Source organism: Heptranchias perlo, chromosome 31, assembly GCF_035084215.1.
Source record: "Heptranchias perlo isolate sHepPer1 chromosome 31, sHepPer1.hap1, whole genome shotgun sequence".
Lineage (NCBI taxonomy): Eukaryota > Metazoa > Chordata > Chondrichthyes > Hexanchiformes > Hexanchidae > Heptranchias > Heptranchias perlo.
The window spans coordinates 23,898,029-23,916,891 of record NC_090355.1 but is presented as its reverse complement, the minus strand read 5'-3'; the positions used below and the strand labels follow the sequence as shown (position 1 = coordinate 23,916,891).

The window sequence follows — 18,863 nt, the reverse complement described above, 5'->3', positions numbered from 1 at the left end:
AAGATTAGCTCTGGGTCAAACAGGATACTGAGGTGATGCACTGTCCGATCCAGCCTGAGTGACGATCCGTAGAGTGGGATGGAGCCACTGGCCAGGGCACAGAATTTTTGGTGGGAGCTGAGTAAGGTAGCTTTTTCTTCCCAATATTCAACTGGAGGAGATTCTGGGTCATTCATTGGAGATTAGACAGACGACAACACAGATGCGGTCATGGAATTGAGGGTGAGGGTGAAAAGGTGGAGCTGGGTGAGGTTAGTGACTGACCGTGTCAAATACTGAACAGTGGTCAAGAAGCACAAAGAGCGATAATATGCCATGCTCAAAGTCACATCGGATATCACTGCTGAATTTGACCAAGGTTTTGATGTTGTGGGAAGGGCAGAACCCAGATTGAAAGGATTCAGAAGTGTGAGAGAGGACCACAGAGATGGTAGGCGAGAAGGTGTTCAAGGACCTTGCTGAGGAATCGAAGGGTTGAAATGGGCTACTACTTCTCCTGCTGATGAGTCCTATCTGGCTATGCTGTGCCGCTGTTGGGTGCCATTTGAAGAGAGCAGAAAGGGTCTAGGGGCGGCTGACAGGGAGGGGGGTGGGGGGTGGGGGGTGGAAGATGGCTCGAGTCTAGAGTGACAACCAATATATACCCGAGTGGAACTCCCCGACAACTTCCTGCCCCACACCTCTTACCTCTGAATCGGTTACGGGTAATATTCTATTGAATTCAATGATATATGGAAATCTGTGGATTGGCACCAGTAAAACAAAATGACCGTAAAAAGCTGCTGTATTGTCACTGACGGTTCACTGATGTCCTTCAGGAAGGGTTCCTGCCACCCCTACCTGGTCTGGCCTACACGCGATTCCAGTCCCGCACTATGTGGTTAACTCTTAGTGCCCTCAGGGCAACAACTAATTGGCAATAAATTCTGCCTTGCCAACAACTCAAGAACAGATTTAAAAAAGCACCTATGCTAGCAAAAGAAAAGCTGGTTGTGTGAAGTAATGTCATTTTCTTGATTAAAATGATTGTGCTTTTGTCAACTAAATTAAAATAGAACTACATTTCTGGCCAACATACCTCCCTAAAATAGCAACACCAAAAAAAAACCAGACAACTTGACCATTCATTAATTTTCTGTTTGTGGGACCTCGCTGTGTGTAAGTTAGCTGCCACATTTGCCTACATAATAGTGACCGGACTTGTTAAACTGAGGCCCCGTCTGCCCTCTCAGGTCGATGTAAATGATTCCATGGAGCTATTGCTCCTGGTGTCCTGGTCAATATTTATTCCTCCATCAACATCACTAAAACAGATTGTTAGGTCATTTATTGCATAGCTGTTTGTGGGACCCTGCTGTGTGCAAATTGGCTGTCATGTTTACTTACATTACAACAGTGACTGCACTTCAAAAAGTAGCTTATTGGCTGAGAAGTGCTTTGGGACGCCCTGAAGTAATGAAAGGCATTATATAAATGTAACTCTGACCCGTTTGGAACAATTACTCCTTATTTTCCTAACTTTTAAAGAAATAACAAGATGGTAGCATAGTACTACCACTATAATAGGCCAAGGGTTACATTAATAGCTTTTTCAGATCAAAATGCATTCATGAAAAAACACTGCTGTCACAACCTGGGAAATCTGGCTGGCTGGCGAAGTGGCACATTGTCCTTTCATCTCTGGATTCTGTGTTTGAATCCTGTACTGATGGGATGACCGTCTCCTCTTTCCTCTTGGTGTCAAAATTCCAAATCAAATTTATTTGTGGATGTTATTAATAGAGGCTGGTATGCAGTTCAACACTGCCAATAACGTAACACAAACTGGCACTATTTTTCATTTATCTGAATTTTTGTGCTCATCAAGGTGAGGGATGCAAGGGCTGAGCGCCTATTGCCGGCTTTGAGCATTAGAGGTAAATAGTGCACAGGCAGAAGATACTTTTACAGTGCCCCAACACGGTCATGGCACTAACCTTGGAAGAGCACGTACAACTGCACCGGTAACATTTTTTCCCCCAATTTCTCATTTGAGTGAAAAATCTATTTTACTACCAGTTGTGTCAAATTATGGGAACTTTCGTGCTGTGGGTCTGTGGGCATTAGGCACTTGATTGAGATTGGCAGAGTCATTCTATGTAGGGCCTTTGTCGAGGGAGGAAACTTTCACTCAACAGTCTGGGCTGGATTCCAACCTAGATCCCTGTAGTGAAAGAAAAGAGTTGTAACCTGCTGTGCCTCTCAGTCTCTACCATCAAATGATGTTCTCAACCAGACAGTTCACAAGATCGGGAAACAGAACAATCTGTGCTGGTGCAGTAGGTGGTACTCTTCTGAGGTCAGGGTAAGACACATTGTGAGGGAAGAGCAGAGGGAATCTCAGTCTGCATCTTATCATTCTATATTTGACCCCAGAAGTGCTTGATGCTAACACTGGGTAACAAAAACAGAAGAAGCACAGCATTCACCAGCACCAATATCCACCTCCTCATTGAGCACTAAACAACACTAGCAAAAAAAAATTAATTTAAAAGCAGACATTGTGTCTCTTTTCCCACGTCAGCACTGTACGCAAAACGTGTGCGGGTGCTAAACCAGAAAATGAAATTCCCCAATAATATACAATGCAGACATAATCTAGCACCATCACAGGAGTAAAATCTTGCCCTGAATGTTTAAAGCCTCACATACCAAAACATATTTATAAGCTACCTCAGTGTTCATATATTGCACCTTACATGCTACGTGAGCGTTAACAAGGAATTCCTAAGAAATTGTTCATTGCAAAATATCAACTTTTTATGGAACAAATTTAATATTTTGAGACAATGAGTGGTATTTCCTCTCATTAACTATGAACGAAGGAGGAAATTCCAATTCATATTTTGAATTTCCTGGGAATTTTGAGCGACGTAAATGTTGAAACTTGAGATTAAAATCAATAAAGCAACAGAAACACTGATTTAATTTATAATAATTCCACACTGTGCAACATCATAAAATTACAAACACTTTCCAAATAAGCTAAAAGGCCATGGCCAAACCACACTGATTGTGAAGATGCAATTGTTTAAGTTTGACTAGGGCTGTTTTCTAATTTTCAATAAATTTTAAACCATTTGAAGAAAAATATGAAATATTCCCTTTGCCTAATCATTTCTTTTTTAGGGATCAGTGGGACAACTGGATTCTGGATTCAATCTCATCCATACTGATGGCATGACAGTCTCCTCTCCATTCTCCGACCCTGATACCCAGGACAGAGAACAGTCATGTCATTACTATGGGCTAGGTTTAAACCCACCCAGCGGTGAAAGGACAAATGCTGGCCAGACTCCAGCCAAATGCCCTTTAATGCAACTATCCATTCCCCATTTTGCAGACTTCAAAGTCAAGCTGGCTGTGGTGTCTCCTTGATAAACACCTTAAACAGAAAGGGAACGGCAAGTCCAGGAGTTATGTTAGAAATGTGTTGTAAGCCAATTTTTTTGGTAGCTAACTATAAAAACCTCCACAGACTCAATTAAAAAAAACTTTATAGTTTCCCTTAGAATTATCAAATCTTGAAGATTTGCACACAAAACAATATCTACACATGTGCAGATGCATTATTTTTAGCATGGGAGTGGGGAAATGGAAGAATATTCAATTCCAATATCGCAACTATGTGCACATGGTGTAACTGGGTTTTTGTTTGCTTTTAGCAAAAAACAACTATACATAAAGTCTACTAACAAACCTTGGATTGGCTCAGTTCAGCTGAACCCTCCAAAGATTGGTTCGACTGCTTTGAGATCAAGCTCACCTCTACTTCCATTCCAATTGAGCGAATACTGTAGAATGCAGAGAGAACAACTCAGTGCAAGACCCACCTTCCCTTTCCACAAACATTCCCATTGTCACTTCCGTTCAAAACTCCACACCACTCCACTCTTCCTTCCAAAAGTTCATGTGCCCCCTGAGATCATATTTTCCCATGAGCAGGTGCTCTGTCTGCAAAATAATTGCTCATATGTTCCCACAAGCTTATTCAAAGAATGGAATTCTCACTAAAACAGTTTAAAACATTTCTGCGGTCTGGGATTTATTAAGCTTTCCACCTTTTATAAACAGAGTTTTGTGTTAAATGGCAGTAACAGAGGAATTACACTTACTCGTACTGTTCTTTACAGCAGACACCCCTCAGAGACAATCACTGCCAAAAACCGCCATTTTAATGGACTATTCCAAAAGCAAACAGAAAGACACAGATATATTTTTAAACATAGGCTTTTTTTCTAAAACAAGTTTTGGATTTCTCCATCACTCCTTCCCCTAGACACCAAGCTAATTACAGCATCTCTCCCTCAGATTTCTCCCTTGGACTAAATAGTACCACTTCTAATACTCTCCAAGCAAATTACTTGCTTGCTGAGTTCATAAACTAATCAAGAAACAGCTACATACAAGATTAGCCAACAAAGTGCAGCTTGAACAGAACATCTGGTTATGCTGATTTCCAGCATTGGCATAGCCTTCCACCCTCTGATATAAACATTTATCTCTTTGCTATTACCGTTGAAATCTTAGCACAATATGGCTAAACCTCCATTTAGTGGCTTTTCAATATGGTGGGCAAACATCTCAAAGACGTATGGAAGGGGAGGGATCGCAAAACCAAATTTTGATTCATTGTAAAACAAACAAACTGTGGAAATATTCTCTCTAACTACAAAGTCCTTTTGCCATTGAGCTCCGGGGAGATAGCGAATGTAAATGAGACGCAAGAACATGCACCAACAGATTGAGAACCGTTAACATAAGGTTAGTCATCAGTCCTCATATTCAAAGTAGCATTTTTATAACCCTACGTAGAATTCTGTACCCTGTTTGTTTATCAACTTGGTTTTTTTACCAATTGCTTTTTCCCTCTGTGCATGACTGAGTTTTAAAAGGTCACTAATAATTTAGAACATTTAACCAATGTAAATCAAGAAAACAATGGAACATTTAACCAATGATGCACATATCATAATTTCACAAGAATAGCCTCTGGTGCACAGTACATTGAAGGAACATGTCCTGGACCTGCAGCATTAAATCTGAAGACAGAATGACTTGAATTTTGCAGATGAGTATTTGTAAGAATACAGATACGTTTTCACAGTGTTTTTAATACAGAACAAAGCTAGAACAGTTAACGTAGGCAGAAATGGATTAAACTGTATACTTGCAGGTCCTATCTTTTGATCACAATGGCACTCCTGGGTAAAGCCATAGTTCAGGAAGAGCAAAGATAGGAAGCAAAGGTTGCTGAGATTACATTGGACAAGGATGAAAAAATTAGACCATGGAACAGGACATTGATAAGGATGAGGCCCCTATGGTGCTGTGTTCAGCAATCTGTTTGATGACCTAAGGGTCATAAGGTGCCCAACAAAGTTGAACTCAGCAAGAATTAGATAATGTGTGCTTCTTTTTAAAATGGTATAAAAGAGGGTAACAAAGCAAAACACAATTAGCAACTTCAGCTTCCTTCGATGAAAAGTACCATGAACAGCCTGGACAGGCAATTGCTCACGATTCCCAGGGAGTTCTTTACACACAAGTTTCTAGACAAAGCACTGGCGTGTACTGCTCTGTATGTAGTCTTAAGATGAATGTTTTGAAACAATAATAAATTACGTTAATTGTCAGACATATTACTGTCTCGAGCTTTCACGAAACTGTTATTAAAAGGATAAGGATTATCCAACAGTATCCAATTCCAGTTTCATTACAGTTACCATCTAAGTCCCTGTGTATAACGGAAGATGACTGAGGCTGTGTGTGGGAACAGGTGACAGTGAGCAACAGCCTGTTTACACTGACAGTCCCCATGGACAGAATCAAGTCTGGATGACCCAGACTGATTGCAAATGCTGACAGCTGTCCAAAGTTAAATCTGGTTGGAAATTTGGATCATGCTCCTCACCAGCTTGATGGGAATCTCTAGCTTTCCAGTCAGGATCTGTAGCAAGAGCATCTGTATCTCTTTGAATGGCAAAGATAAATACAGTCCTGGGTGATCTGTACAGAGTTACGAGCATGAATCGATAGAAATAGCAAAAACAGAACAAGTCTGTATTTGTATAAAACAGAGGTGTTCACATCTGGATCTGGCTAATATTAATAGACATTATGAAGCCTGTGTAAGTAACATTAAGCTGAGGTCACATTTGTCTGGATTTGTAGGCAGTGAAATTATATTTGGGTAAAGATAGTTTTCATCAAATGAAGGTGTGTTAAATTTTACAAGACCAGCAATGTTTGCATAACACTAATCTATGAAATTCTTTGAAGAGTTTTCCTTTTATATTTGATTAATGTTTTCTTTTCCCATATGCCGTTTCAGAATTGACGTTAATAATCATCATTACTTTGTCTCCCTAACAGAGAATATACACCAATAGAAACACCATGAAGAAACTGACTGTTGTAATCTTGTTTACACTGGTTGAACTCTCAGTCAGTATTGACAAAGTGGAGGAATTTCAGGCTAGTGAGGAAAATGATGAGCAGGCGTTCATCTACACGAACAGATACAAACGCTCCACAGTGTCAATGGAAAACAAGTGCTCATATACCTTCATTGTGCCACAGCAGAAGGTTACAGGCGCTATTTGTGTGAACTCAAAACCCGAATCGATACTCGAGAGCAGGGTCAACAAGCAAGAGATGGAGATGCTCAACAATGAGCTTCTGAAACAGAAAAGACAGATTGAAAACTTGCAGCAGCTGGTTGAGGTAGATGGCGGGGTTGTTAACGAAGTGAAACTTCTGCGGAAGGAGAGTAGGAACATGAACTCACGAGTCACACAGCTGTACATGCAGCTCTTGCACGAGATCATTCGCAAGCGGGACAATGCACTCGAAGTCTCCCAGCTCGAGAACAAGATTCTCAATCAGACGGCAGAGATGATGCAGCTTTCCAACCGCTACAGGGACCTAGAGCACAAGTATCAACACTTGGCTTCACTGGCAAATAACCAGACCAATCTTATTGCACAGCTGGAGGCAAGGTGCCAGTTTTTGCCAGCTGCCAGGCCCATGCAGCCACCACCACAGAAACGCAAAATCAACCTAATTACAACCAATGAGATCCAACGAGATCAGAACCATCAGGACAGACGCCAATTGGCGTTGAATCTTCTGCCAACTATGCCAGCTGCTCCTTCTAACATGCCCACCACAAATACACCATCTGGTAAGTGAACTGCAGAATGCATTGCGGAGTTAATTTTAAGGATTTAATTTTGTGTGGAAGTACAGGGAACATCTCAGGAAAATTTAGACAACTGTTAACCATGAAAAGTACAGCACAGAACATAGTTTAAAAATGAATCACAACTCAAAAGAATCAGTTATAAAGTTTAAAGCGCAGACTGCACAAAAACAGCATCTGCACAAACCACCACTACACAAGCAAAAAGAGGTATCCATGGTAAAATAATCCTATTAATTCCAATTAACTAAAATGACAAAGGAATAAAAGTTCAAGTGTTCCTTCCCTTTGCGGTGGGAGGGGGAATAAATATACCTGGTAGGGAGGGAGCAAATGTTTACTTTGCTATTCAAAGGCTAGTATCCATATTTGATTTAACAATGGTTCCTTATGCAAACATTCTTGGAGATCACCACAGCATGAAGCTAGTAACCGAAACAACATGAGGGGACAGGCCACATTTCTGGCCAGCATTAGAAGTTCATCTTGGAATACAGAGCTCTGAATCTGGACAAAGTCAGAATGAAAATTGGTAGCTCTTCTTCAAAAGGACCAAAGAAACAATTTGTTAGCAGAAATGAGCAACAGTGCCCGTGATGTTTCGGCTTGAAACTGCATTTTTTGCATTCAAAAAGCCCATAATTTCAGTAATAAAAAAGCATTCTAAATGTCTTGCCTCCAACACTTTATTGGGCATTTTCAGACTGGTGGTAAGACGGAGAACAATTAAAGTCCTATGGCTCTTTGGACAATCCTAGACAATTTAATAATGTAGGGTTGCCCAATGTTTTAGAGCTGGGAAGCAAATACTTGTGCCAAAATCAGGGAGTGAGTCTCATCATTTCACAAAGGTTCACGCCCTGATGCACAGAAAATTCAAATAACCGCATACACAAAAAAGCAATGATGTGGAGATGCTAGTGATGGACTGGGGTTGACAAATGTAAGGAATCTTACAACACCAGGTTATAGTCCAACTGTTTTATTTGAAAATCACAAGCTTTCAGAGGCTTTCTCCTTCGTCAGGTGAGTGAGGGATTCGGATTCCATAGAATCCGAATCCCACACTCACCTGACGAAGGAGAAAGCCTCCGAAAGCTTGTGATTTTCAAATAAAACAGTTGGACTATAACCTGGTGTTGTAAGATTCCTTACAAAAAAGCAACACCGTGCACAGAAAAATTGAGACCTCCCATTCTCACAAAAGCCCAGATTATCCCTACACACAAAATGCAGATATCCCTGCTTAGAAAAAGGCAGACCCTCAGTATACCCAAAAAAGTGATCCCTGTATGCAAAAATCCCAAGCCCCTAAACACAGAACAACCCAAAGCTTCCTCCTTTCCCAACATCCTCACTCCCACCCTCCTTTCCCAACATCCTCACTCCCACCCTCCTTTCCCAACATCCTCACTCCCACCCTCCTTTCCCAACATCCTCACTCCCATCCTCCTTTCCCAACATCCTCACTCCCACCCTCCTTTCCCAACATCCTCACTCCCACCCTCCTTTCCCAACATCCTCACTCCCACCCTTCCCCTTCACCAAAGCGTGAAAGGAAGTTTCAGCCGCAGTTATTTAAACTTCTCAAGCTAGAGGACTGATTGGTGAAGTTAGACCAAGCAGGGATTGGACACGTCTAGCCCGCCAGGCCCATGAAATGTAAACAGCTGCACTCTGCAGTACCGGCTGTCCCAGCTTCTTCTTGCAGGAAACTCAGATAGCTCATTTCAAGTTTCTGCTCCCAGTGAAACTAATGATAGTTGAAACTGACTTTGTGCATGGAGTATGAGAAGCAGGATGGGCCAAATGAAGAGGTTAGCCTCCTGTTGGACACTGCTGCTATAGTGTGCGTGAAACTTAAGCAAAAGTAACGTGGCTTTCGACTTTATTTCAGACTTTCTAAAAGTCCTGTTAACGTCGTTGCCGGCTGTGGGCTGCATGTTCATCTGGCAAAAGAGCTGGCCAGTAACTGGGAACTGACCCTGTTGTTTCAAAGCTATATTCAATTATTTATTTTGAACTTCATTGTCATGAACAAATATGTTCTTGGGGTAGTCTCTAATAAAATATATTTTATACTTAACTAGTTTTTTTTTAGAAACTTTATAGATTAGGGTTAGTTACAAGCCTGGCATGGATTTGCAATGAAAAAACCCCATAAAAAACATACTACATTTTAATTTGTATGAGTTTAAATTGGAGTCTTGGCTAACATTCCTCCCTCAGCCAACACTATCGAGAAAAGATTAATTGGTTATTCGTCTCACTGCTGTCTGTGGGATCCTGAGAGCGCAGTAAATGGTTGCTGTGTTGCCTACATAATAAAGGTCACTGCTGCGGTTGCCACTTGCCGAGTTTTCTTTTAAAAGGGCCATCAGTTTCTTTTTAAAAAAAAAATAAATGCAGAACCTGGGTTCTGGTCTTGGGGCTGCTGTCAGAGAGGAACAAGATCCTACATCTCCAGTACAGAATAATTTCACTCCAACTCCATGGTCCTTTCGCATTCAGGTGTCCGGAACGGAGATTGTCCAGGAGACGGAAATGGGATCCAGGAGTTTGAAAAGCACTTCCCCCCTCTAAGAGACAGGGACAATGCAGCTCCAACCTTTTGGGGAAATTATCTGGGAAGAGCCAGAAGTAGCAGGGATTCCATATTATGACATACCAATGCCCTCAGAATTTCCATATAACAATATCTTGCATTTATATAGCGCCTTTAACGTAGTAAAATGTCCCAAGGTGCTTCACAGGAGCGCTATCAAACAAAATATGACACCAAGCTACATAAGGAGATATTAGGACAGGTGACCAAAAGCTTGGTCAAAGACGAAGATTTTAAGGAACGTCTTAAAAGTGAAGAGAGAGGTAGACAGGTGGAGATTTAGGGAGGGAGTTCCAGAGCTGAGGGCCAAGGCAGCTGAAGCCACGGCTGCCAATGGTGGAGGGATGAAAATCGGGGATGCGCAAGAGGCCAGAATTGGAGGAGCGCAGAGGGTTGTAGGGCTGGAGGTGGTCACAGAGATAAGGAGGGACGAGGCCATGGAGGGATTTGAAAACAAGGATGAAAATTTTAAAATCGAGGCGTTGCCGGACCGCAAACAGGGAAGCAATTCAGTTGACAGCACATGGCAGCTTAACGGTGTCATGAGTATTAGAGCTAATAAGTGGGCTTATTTTCTCTTCTCCAGTAACATATTTAACTGACTCAAACTAAAAGTATTTAAATAAACAAATTAATTCCCTGCTGTGTAATGCAGTCACAGTGACGTTTGGCTGGGGTTTTTGACCATGATGCTGCATTACAGGATGGGTAAAACAGCCAAGAAAACACATCAATCCCAAGAGCCATTGCCTTTATCACATGCCCCACCCCATCCGCTTAGGGCTCAGTAAAAAGTGGCAACCCTAATTACTGAATCTCAAAATAATTCCTTGTTTGTGAAGCACTTTGCAACACTTCAATGCTGTAATGAAGTGTTAAATAAATACAAGGCTTTTTTTTTGAGCTGTGATGATTTAAGACCTCTGTGAGCCACCAAACAAAATCACAGAATCTGTCCCATAACCAGTAACGCAAATTCTTCCCGATTTCCATTGGGACTCCTTTTTTTTGAAGCTATTTCAAACCTATTTTTAAATATCAGTCATGGCTCAATGGTAGCGCTGTTTTTTCTTGCTGAACAAACGCAGAATCAGCATGTTTTTGAAAAGATCAAAACAGCTGCATCTTCACACAATATACATGCAGTGCATAAACTGTAATATGCATTACGTACCCAATGGAGTCAAAGGGCGATGGTGTTTATTTATGTCAGATGAGGCTCATATGTTAAACCTTGGTAGTTCTGTATTAAAGTAGGGTGGCAACTGAGCGGAGAAGATTTACAAATGGTGTTATAAATCAGCAAATACGCTTGCACTCCCTTTTTCATTTCACACCATCATTTTGTCTTTTTTCCTGAGTGAGTAATCAGATGTTTAAACAGAAACTAATCAAATGAGAAACAAAGGCTGTTAGCTATGTCCAGGGACGAAACACAAGCGGTCAGTGATTTCTTATCTGCAATAGGAAGGGAGGAAAGAACCGATCATCCTAACTGCTTGGCAGAAGCATTTAGTGACTGCCAAGGTTCAAATGGAATGGGAAGTCTGCCTATAAAACTGGAGCATTAAACTAAATAAGCACAGGGGTGCTAGTTTCAGAAGACAGTAGGAGCTGTTTGCCTATTTGGGACACAACGTAACTGTGACGTACTGTCTCAACTAGTCTCACTGGCTCTTGTTTAGAATGGTAAACTCTTACATTTCGGAAGCTATATAATCTATCAAGTCCAGGCTACTGGAATTAAACGCAGCCAAAATGCTAATCTGATGGCAAATGTGAGCCGCCCATCTTGTTAAAAATAAAAATGTACATATTCAAATAAATTATTTCCAGCTTGCTTTTATGGTTATTAGACCATGGGGAGATTGTGCTTGTAGAGAATTAAATGCTTTATTGTTATGCCCAGTGAAAGTAAATCTATCAATGTCCCATCCGACTGCCTCCATTGTTTTTAGTCAACATCACCCGAACTCTTGGTGCTACACTTTCACCTTCCACAATCAGTCTGGATCTTCACATGAACTTAGAGGTGTCCTTGACTTCATATAAAAAAAATAAATTGCAACTTGGTTTTGAGGGACTCCCACTCTGTCTGTAGCATCTTTTCTCGACTGCTCACTCTGCCCTGGCATCTATCGCTTTATCCTTTTTAAACTTCATTGGTCTTCCAAGGTAGCTCACTCAGGAGCAACAGGGGGGGGGGGGGGGGGGGGGAGAGGAAAATCAGAATATATTTGAAAAATTAAAATAAATGGGAAAAAAATAGAATTTAAAAAGTGTTTTCTTTAAATAAACACACAGAATAAAAATATTTAGTTTGGGGGGTGAGGGGGAAACAAACCACTGACTGATGTCAAACACGTAATTCCCCAGCACCTCGGGTAAACACGTTATGACGGCCTTGAGACAAGTGCGCCTTGCTTATTCAACAGAAAGTCAGATTTTTTTTCAAAAAAACATATCTATACTTTATCTATACTTTAGATCTTTACCTCAAACGGAAGCAATCGTTTTCAATTAAAAAAAACATACAGACATACATCTCCAACTTGTTTTTTTTTGCTATTTTAAGGGCAACTAACGACCACACATACAGTAGAAATCCTTCCTGAATGGTGGCGGGACTGCACTGGCCGCCCGTTATACGTCCCGTCCGATTTTTGGCTCCCTCAAAGTCAACGGAATTGAATATCAGATGGAGTGTATAACCAGAGGCCAATGCGATCCCACCCGTTTTACTCTACTGCCCAAGACTATTCTACTCCTTGAGATTCTGAAGTACAAGACACATTGTTTAAAATAAAACCTGGCCACTATAAAATAGCATCCAATAATCTCAATTCATTGGGTTTGCAATGCTGGGATCCTCTACATCATAGAACCCAAGTTAAAAGTAGAAAAAAGCACCTCCTACTGCCCAAAAATGAAGCTACCATTAAAAGTAAACTCTGAAATGGGCACCATGGAATTAAGTGTAATAGTCAAAGATTTTTTTTGTCCGACATATATCCGTTAGAAACTGCTGGAAAAATACTAATTATTTTATTTATGCCTCATGAAGGATGTGGTGACTATGGGTAGGTTTGAGTAATGGCAGGTACTGCTGAAAGATACATGCAAGAATAAAGGGAACACACACTGCACGCAAATCAATCAAATTTTCTTAGCTACAGTAAGGGAGCAGAGCATTTAAAATGAAACAGGTTCGTTTGGCTCATACCAAATTGAAGTTGGATCCATAAGCAGATTCTGCAATCCCCTCCAGACATACACACACACTCCCAACTACAAAAGCAGCGTGGTCCAGAGAAAATATTTTGAAATGCATCCTCAAATTACTATAAAAATGACAACTTTCCCAGTGAGATTAGGAGTAACAAGAATGTGACTCCCTGCAGGGTTACTGCTAGAGAAAGCAATGTACTGTATTATCCAATTTCTACCATCACCATATGTGTTCATTACACAGGCCTTTAAACTTCACCTATGTGGTGTTAACATGCTTTATTGCCGTTTATAACGACATTGTATAACAAATTCCACACAGCCCAATTTCTTATATAGATTACACAGAGTCTGCAGCACAGAAACAGGCCATTCAGCCCAACTGGTCTATGCTGGCTTGTATGCTCCACACGAGCCTCCTTCCACCCCTCTTCATCTAACCCAATCAGCATACCCTTCTATTCCTTCTTCCTTGACCTGCCATTACTCAAACTTACCCATAGTTACCACATCCTTCATGAGGCATAAATAAAATAATTAGTATTTTTCCAGTAGTTTCTAACGAATATATGTCGGACATGAGGGAGAAAAATCATAATGGAGCGTTTGTTGTAATATAACAGGACAACAACATAGTGGGAGCACCAGCACCACAAGGATGCAGCCGTTCAAGGTGGTGGCCCACCACCATCTCTCAGGGTACCTCGGAATGGGCAATACATTTGTCCTCGTTTGCGTTGCCCATATCCTACGATCAAGTCAAAAAAAAGTACAAACCAATACAATAGCTTAAGCACTCGTGCAAAATGGCTTTTGATCTATTAAACTGCTGGTAAACTGTGGGCTTTTACTTTACATTAGTGACCATTCTCTCAGTCAATTAGAATGCTTCTTCACAAAGGTCTACTAGAGGTCTCTGCCGATGGGTCGGTGTAAAATGCATTGGCCAGTGTGCAACAGAACCACACAGATCGTAGCGGTCCCAAGTTTGTTCCTCGATCTGTGGCGAGCTGGGTGACATGAGCCAGACAGTGGTTGGAGCACACAGACAGAGCAACAGAGCTCTTGCTTTGCATAGCTACATAGTGACCTCCAATGGCAAACATACATGTGAATGTTAGGCTCGGCTATGACGTTCCTCATAGCCGAGTCGCCTGCTGTCACTCATTTTCTAGGCTCACACATTTGGCGCAGTCTGGGCCCACTAAATCATTGCCCCAGGATGAGTCAGTCGCTTCAGGAGACAAGGGAGGAAATTGGAGGGACTAATAGGGGAAAACATCATCAATGCAATTTTGTCAGATCAAAAATAATTTCCCTATAGTCTTAACAACTGTCATAATTACACAGTCAACTTCAAGTGAGTTCATCCATATATGTTCAGAGAGCACAGTCATATTTCAACTGCAGAAGCAAAAGTTCATTTCCAAATATGTCAGTGCCAATTACAGTATAGATTTCGTTCAGCCAGTTTAGTGTCACGTCACTGAATCCACTACTACCAAAATCAAATGAAGGTTTTCCTTTTAGCAGAGGAATGGTAATTACAGCATAGAATGCATGACAGATGTTTAATTCATTAATAGTGCAGTTATACTGGTATGATATATACTATTTTTAGAGTTATGTTGCCCACTTATACCACGCTCTAACCAGAGAAATGAGAGTTTTGTGTAAACATACTTCAATGTCAATTCATATTTTAAGGGTAGAAAAGAGCAGCTATTTTGTCAGTTGTTTTCTACCATAAATTTAAAGTTTAAAAAGGAATTGAGATCCGCCACCAAATCAGCCAGGGTTCCCACACTTGATATCGATACAGTTACGTTGACTAGTCAATGAATGCTTGGGTGTTAAGCAAGCACAGGGGGAGGCTTAGCTATGGCCAGTTTCTATCAGTGGATAGCTTGCCCACACTTTCAGGTGTACTTGCTGCTGAAGAACTATACCCCAGCAGGGGTCAGTGATATTTTGATATTGAATCACCTTCAAAATTCAAATGTCAAAGATCAGCTGAAGTTATATAGACTCGTGTGAGACAGTCACCTCATTCCAGACAAGTACCAGATCAAGTGCTAGTTTTCACAGTTATAGTGCTCATCTTGTATCAAAGTAACAGGAAACCTGTTTGTATGAATAATTGGAAGAACAACAAACAGAATTGATATGATCTCAAACCAGGCACTCGAGTGTTGAAGTACTGCTTCACTTTCAATAGCCCAATTCAAACAATATGCAGTTATTAATTTTTGAGATTTAAATCACAAGTTTGCACCATAATTTAAAAAGTGAGACCATTATAAACACCGTTACTGTTGCAACCTATTTTAATGTTTTCCCCCAGTTATATTTTAAGCTTTAACATATTAGGACTCCATGTTTTTAATTCACCATTTAGTTCCCTTTTAAAACAATCTACACAGACCTGCTTCGAGTGCAGTTGTCTCACTGTGAGGGACAATGCAGATAGGGAAACTCCATTTCATTTGATCTCAACACTTGATGCTCAGCAGTTGTCTCTAGGTCAAGATATACAGGAATAAAACAGTTACTTCAAATCTGTTTGAAATTGGAAAGAGATGTCTTAGAGGGGACATTATAGAGGTACATGATATGTAAAGGGATAGAGAGAGGAAACCAAAAACAATACTTTAGGATATGCCAGGGCAGCAGGACAAGAGGTCATAAGTTCAGGGCTGAGGGTCAATTTCGGAAAGGTCAGGAAATACTTATTTACGCAGATGATGATTAACAGCTGGAACAGGTTGTCAGGGAGAATGGTTGAGGCCAGGATACTGGACCCATTTAAGAAACTGCCCAATGGTACAACAGGAATACGGCAAGGTTTAAATTGTGGAAGGCTGAGACCAAATGAGCTTTCTTCATTTGAACTTGTGATATTGTGACGGCTCATAGCCTAGTAAAGGCTAATATCCTGATCCACTAATGGAGCACCCTTAACATCACAAACATCACCCTTTTATACCAAATAGGTTGAGGTTTTTTTGGCGATGGTGAAGAAGTAGATGTAAAGCACTTATGGTCATTTTGTAAAGACGGCTTTTAGTTCAGGAGGAGCTTCCTGTGATGTTCACATTGAAGCACACTTTTAAGTCTTAGCTGTGCTGTTAGTGGTGTACACTCACCAACAATTACATGCCAGCAGATTTTGGTACAAAGTAATGAAGGATGAAAGAAATGAATCAACACTGCATTCATTACTTTTATATTAAATCTTCTGCCCTCCCAATTTCAAGAACAGGGGAGTCAAAATTATGACTAAACACAACAAAGCAACATTAACGTGCTTGAGTGGCAGCAGGCACTTAAACTGGATTTATATGGGAATACTATGTTACTCTTAACCAAATCGGCATATACAATTTATGTCTAAATAGCATTATAAAGCAATACTTTAAAATACGCAACGCTAGTTTGCAAGAGTTTTGGCAATAAGATGGAATCAAGTTATTACAGACTGGAGCTAAATAATGAGATTTTCCAATGTCACCATAGCAACCACAACATTTCTGATAAATCATTGTAGGGGATTGTGCAACAATCAGACATGTGTTCTCAAAGGAAGAAAGAGCATTGGAATAAGATGTTGCACTGGAGTTAATGCAAAGTCATTTTACAAAAATAACATTAATACAATGTTGCTCATTATTAAATAACACATGATAGATTAAAAAGTATGAGCAGCATACAGAGGGTGGGAAACTTAGAGAGAGGGGATAGAGGGAAGGAAGCACTTCCCAAAAGAGGGAGTAGGAAAAAGAGCTGGATATAAATAGGGAGATACAGCATCAACTCAGCTCAGATGGTAGCACTCTCACCTCTGATTCAGAACGTTGCGAGTTCAAGTCCCACTCTGGGACTTGAGCACGTGATCTAAGCTGACACTTCATTGCGGTACTGAGGGAGCGCTGCGTTGTTGGAGGTGCTGCATTTCAAAATGAGCCGTTAAACCACTGCTCCACCTGTCTGCTCAGACAGATGTAAAAGATCCTGTAGCGCTCATTGATGAAGAGCAGGGCATTCTCTCCGTATCCTGGGCAATAATCATCCCGCAACCAACACCAGCAAAATAGGTTAACTGGTCACTTATCTCATTTCCTGTATGTGGGACTTGATGGGGACAAATGAGCTGCCTTGTTTGCCTATAAAACATTTACCTGACGAAGGAGGAAGCCTCCGAAAGCTTGTGAATTTAAAATAAAATTGCTGGACTATAACTTGGTGTTGTAAAATTGTTTACAATTGCCTATAAAACAACAGTGACTACACTTGAAAAATGACTCAGTGGTTGTAAAGCACTTTAGGATATCATGAGGATGTGAAAGGTAATATCCAAATGCGAGTTTGTTCTTTGTGCAAGAGATGACAGAAAGTGAGAGGCACAATGTGTATGTAAGAGAGGGGAAATGAAAGAAGGAAACAGAAGGAATTAGAATGACAGGGCAGCTGTGACACAGTTGAAGGAAGAAACCTTTTGTTTTATTATTTTTGCCCATAGCAGCACCACAGGAGATCAACTAATATAACAGTACAATCTGTTCTATTATACTCAAACAACATACTTCACACTTTCTAATGGTTATTTTTTTCACTTATTTTGAGATACATGGTATTTCCCTTGCTTCCAATAAACCAAAAATCCATTAAATTGATTAATTCAAACAATATGTTTTCAGTTCTACATGACAGACACTCCACTCCCACACTTACAGATTATGGAACAACCAATTTTGTACCATTTAACAAGTGCCTTGTCCTGTAGAATGAATGTCAGCTTTGCACAATTAACAATTACAGGGTTATTGAATCAAACCCAAAGGCGAGTTTGTTCTTTGTGCAAGAGACTCTGCATAATTAGGAGGCTGATAACTCCCTTCCATTTCATATCTCAACGCTATAAAACTTATTTTTGTGGCTCTAAGGCTATACCTAGTTGGCCCGGACTAACCATTCCAACCCACAGTTGAAGACCCCTTCACACGAGAAGATCACGCACGAGCAGTTCAAGACAGAAAGTGATGTTACTTCTTCCACCGCAGATCTCAGGCCTTAATACAGACACCGGTTGTTATAGAAAACCCTTGCTGTGAAGCCTACTAACATTGTTTAAAAAGCAGCAAACGCGGCAAGAATTCACTGTCCAAATAAATTCAGACTTCCTTTGTCTGTCTGACTACCTCAGGACCATCACGCAAACACTTCCAATAAAATGTTTTACTTGAAGAGTATGTTTATTTTATAATCCTTGTGACACCAGACATTTTTGCAATGTTTAAAATGGACAATTACAGATCTGGGCAACTCACATGGTCTTGAATCTCTCTTCCAAAAAGAACAACGTGCTTTGAATAGATTAACACTCAGTTAAGTGGTTGGGAGGGACATCAGGAGGGTCTCGCGGTCAAGGGGAGTGGGAGGGAAGCCCGGGGAAAGGGAGGCCTGAAGCTTCCTGCTCCTGCTGTCCACACAAGGAAACTAAAAACAATAAAACCACTTACCTTTCAGGGCCTCTTCTGGCCCTGGCTCTTCTTGCGGCCAAGGTCGGCCTGGTGGGGAAGCACAACGGCCTCATTGCATAGGCCTTTGGTTAAAATGGCAGTCGGGCCCTGATGATGTCATCGGAGGCAGAAATGCATATTTAGAGAAGGGCCCCACTGGTTTCCGGCAAGCGTCCCACTTACCTGCTCAGAAGAGCAGGCTAAGATTGCAACGGCGGGACAGCAGTGGGATCAGAGCAGGCAAGTCCCATGGGCCATTTTAACTACG

At 40.9% G+C, this 18,863-nt stretch overlaps 2 protein-coding genes across 4 annotated transcripts in view; one reads left to right on the top strand and one right to left on the bottom strand.

Annotated features, from left to right (window-relative positions):
• Window positions 1-18,863, bottom strand: part of ralgps1 (Ral GEF with PH domain and SH3 binding motif 1) — a 540,533-nt gene that overhangs the window by 275,225 nt on the left and 246,445 nt on the right. The gene's annotated exons all lie outside the window — the stretch shown is intronic.
• angptl2b (angiopoietin-like 2b) overlaps window positions 1-18,863 on the top strand; it is a 41,800-nt gene that overhangs the window by 5,562 nt on the left and 17,375 nt on the right. Inside the window, exon 2 of the mRNA XM_067969746.1 lies at window positions 6,415-7,225. Within this exon, the coding sequence (XP_067825847.1) occupies window positions 6,439-7,225 (787 nt within the window). The 5' untranslated portion in view covers window positions 6,415-6,438. The remainder of the gene's footprint in view (window positions 1-6,414; window positions 7,226-18,863) is intronic.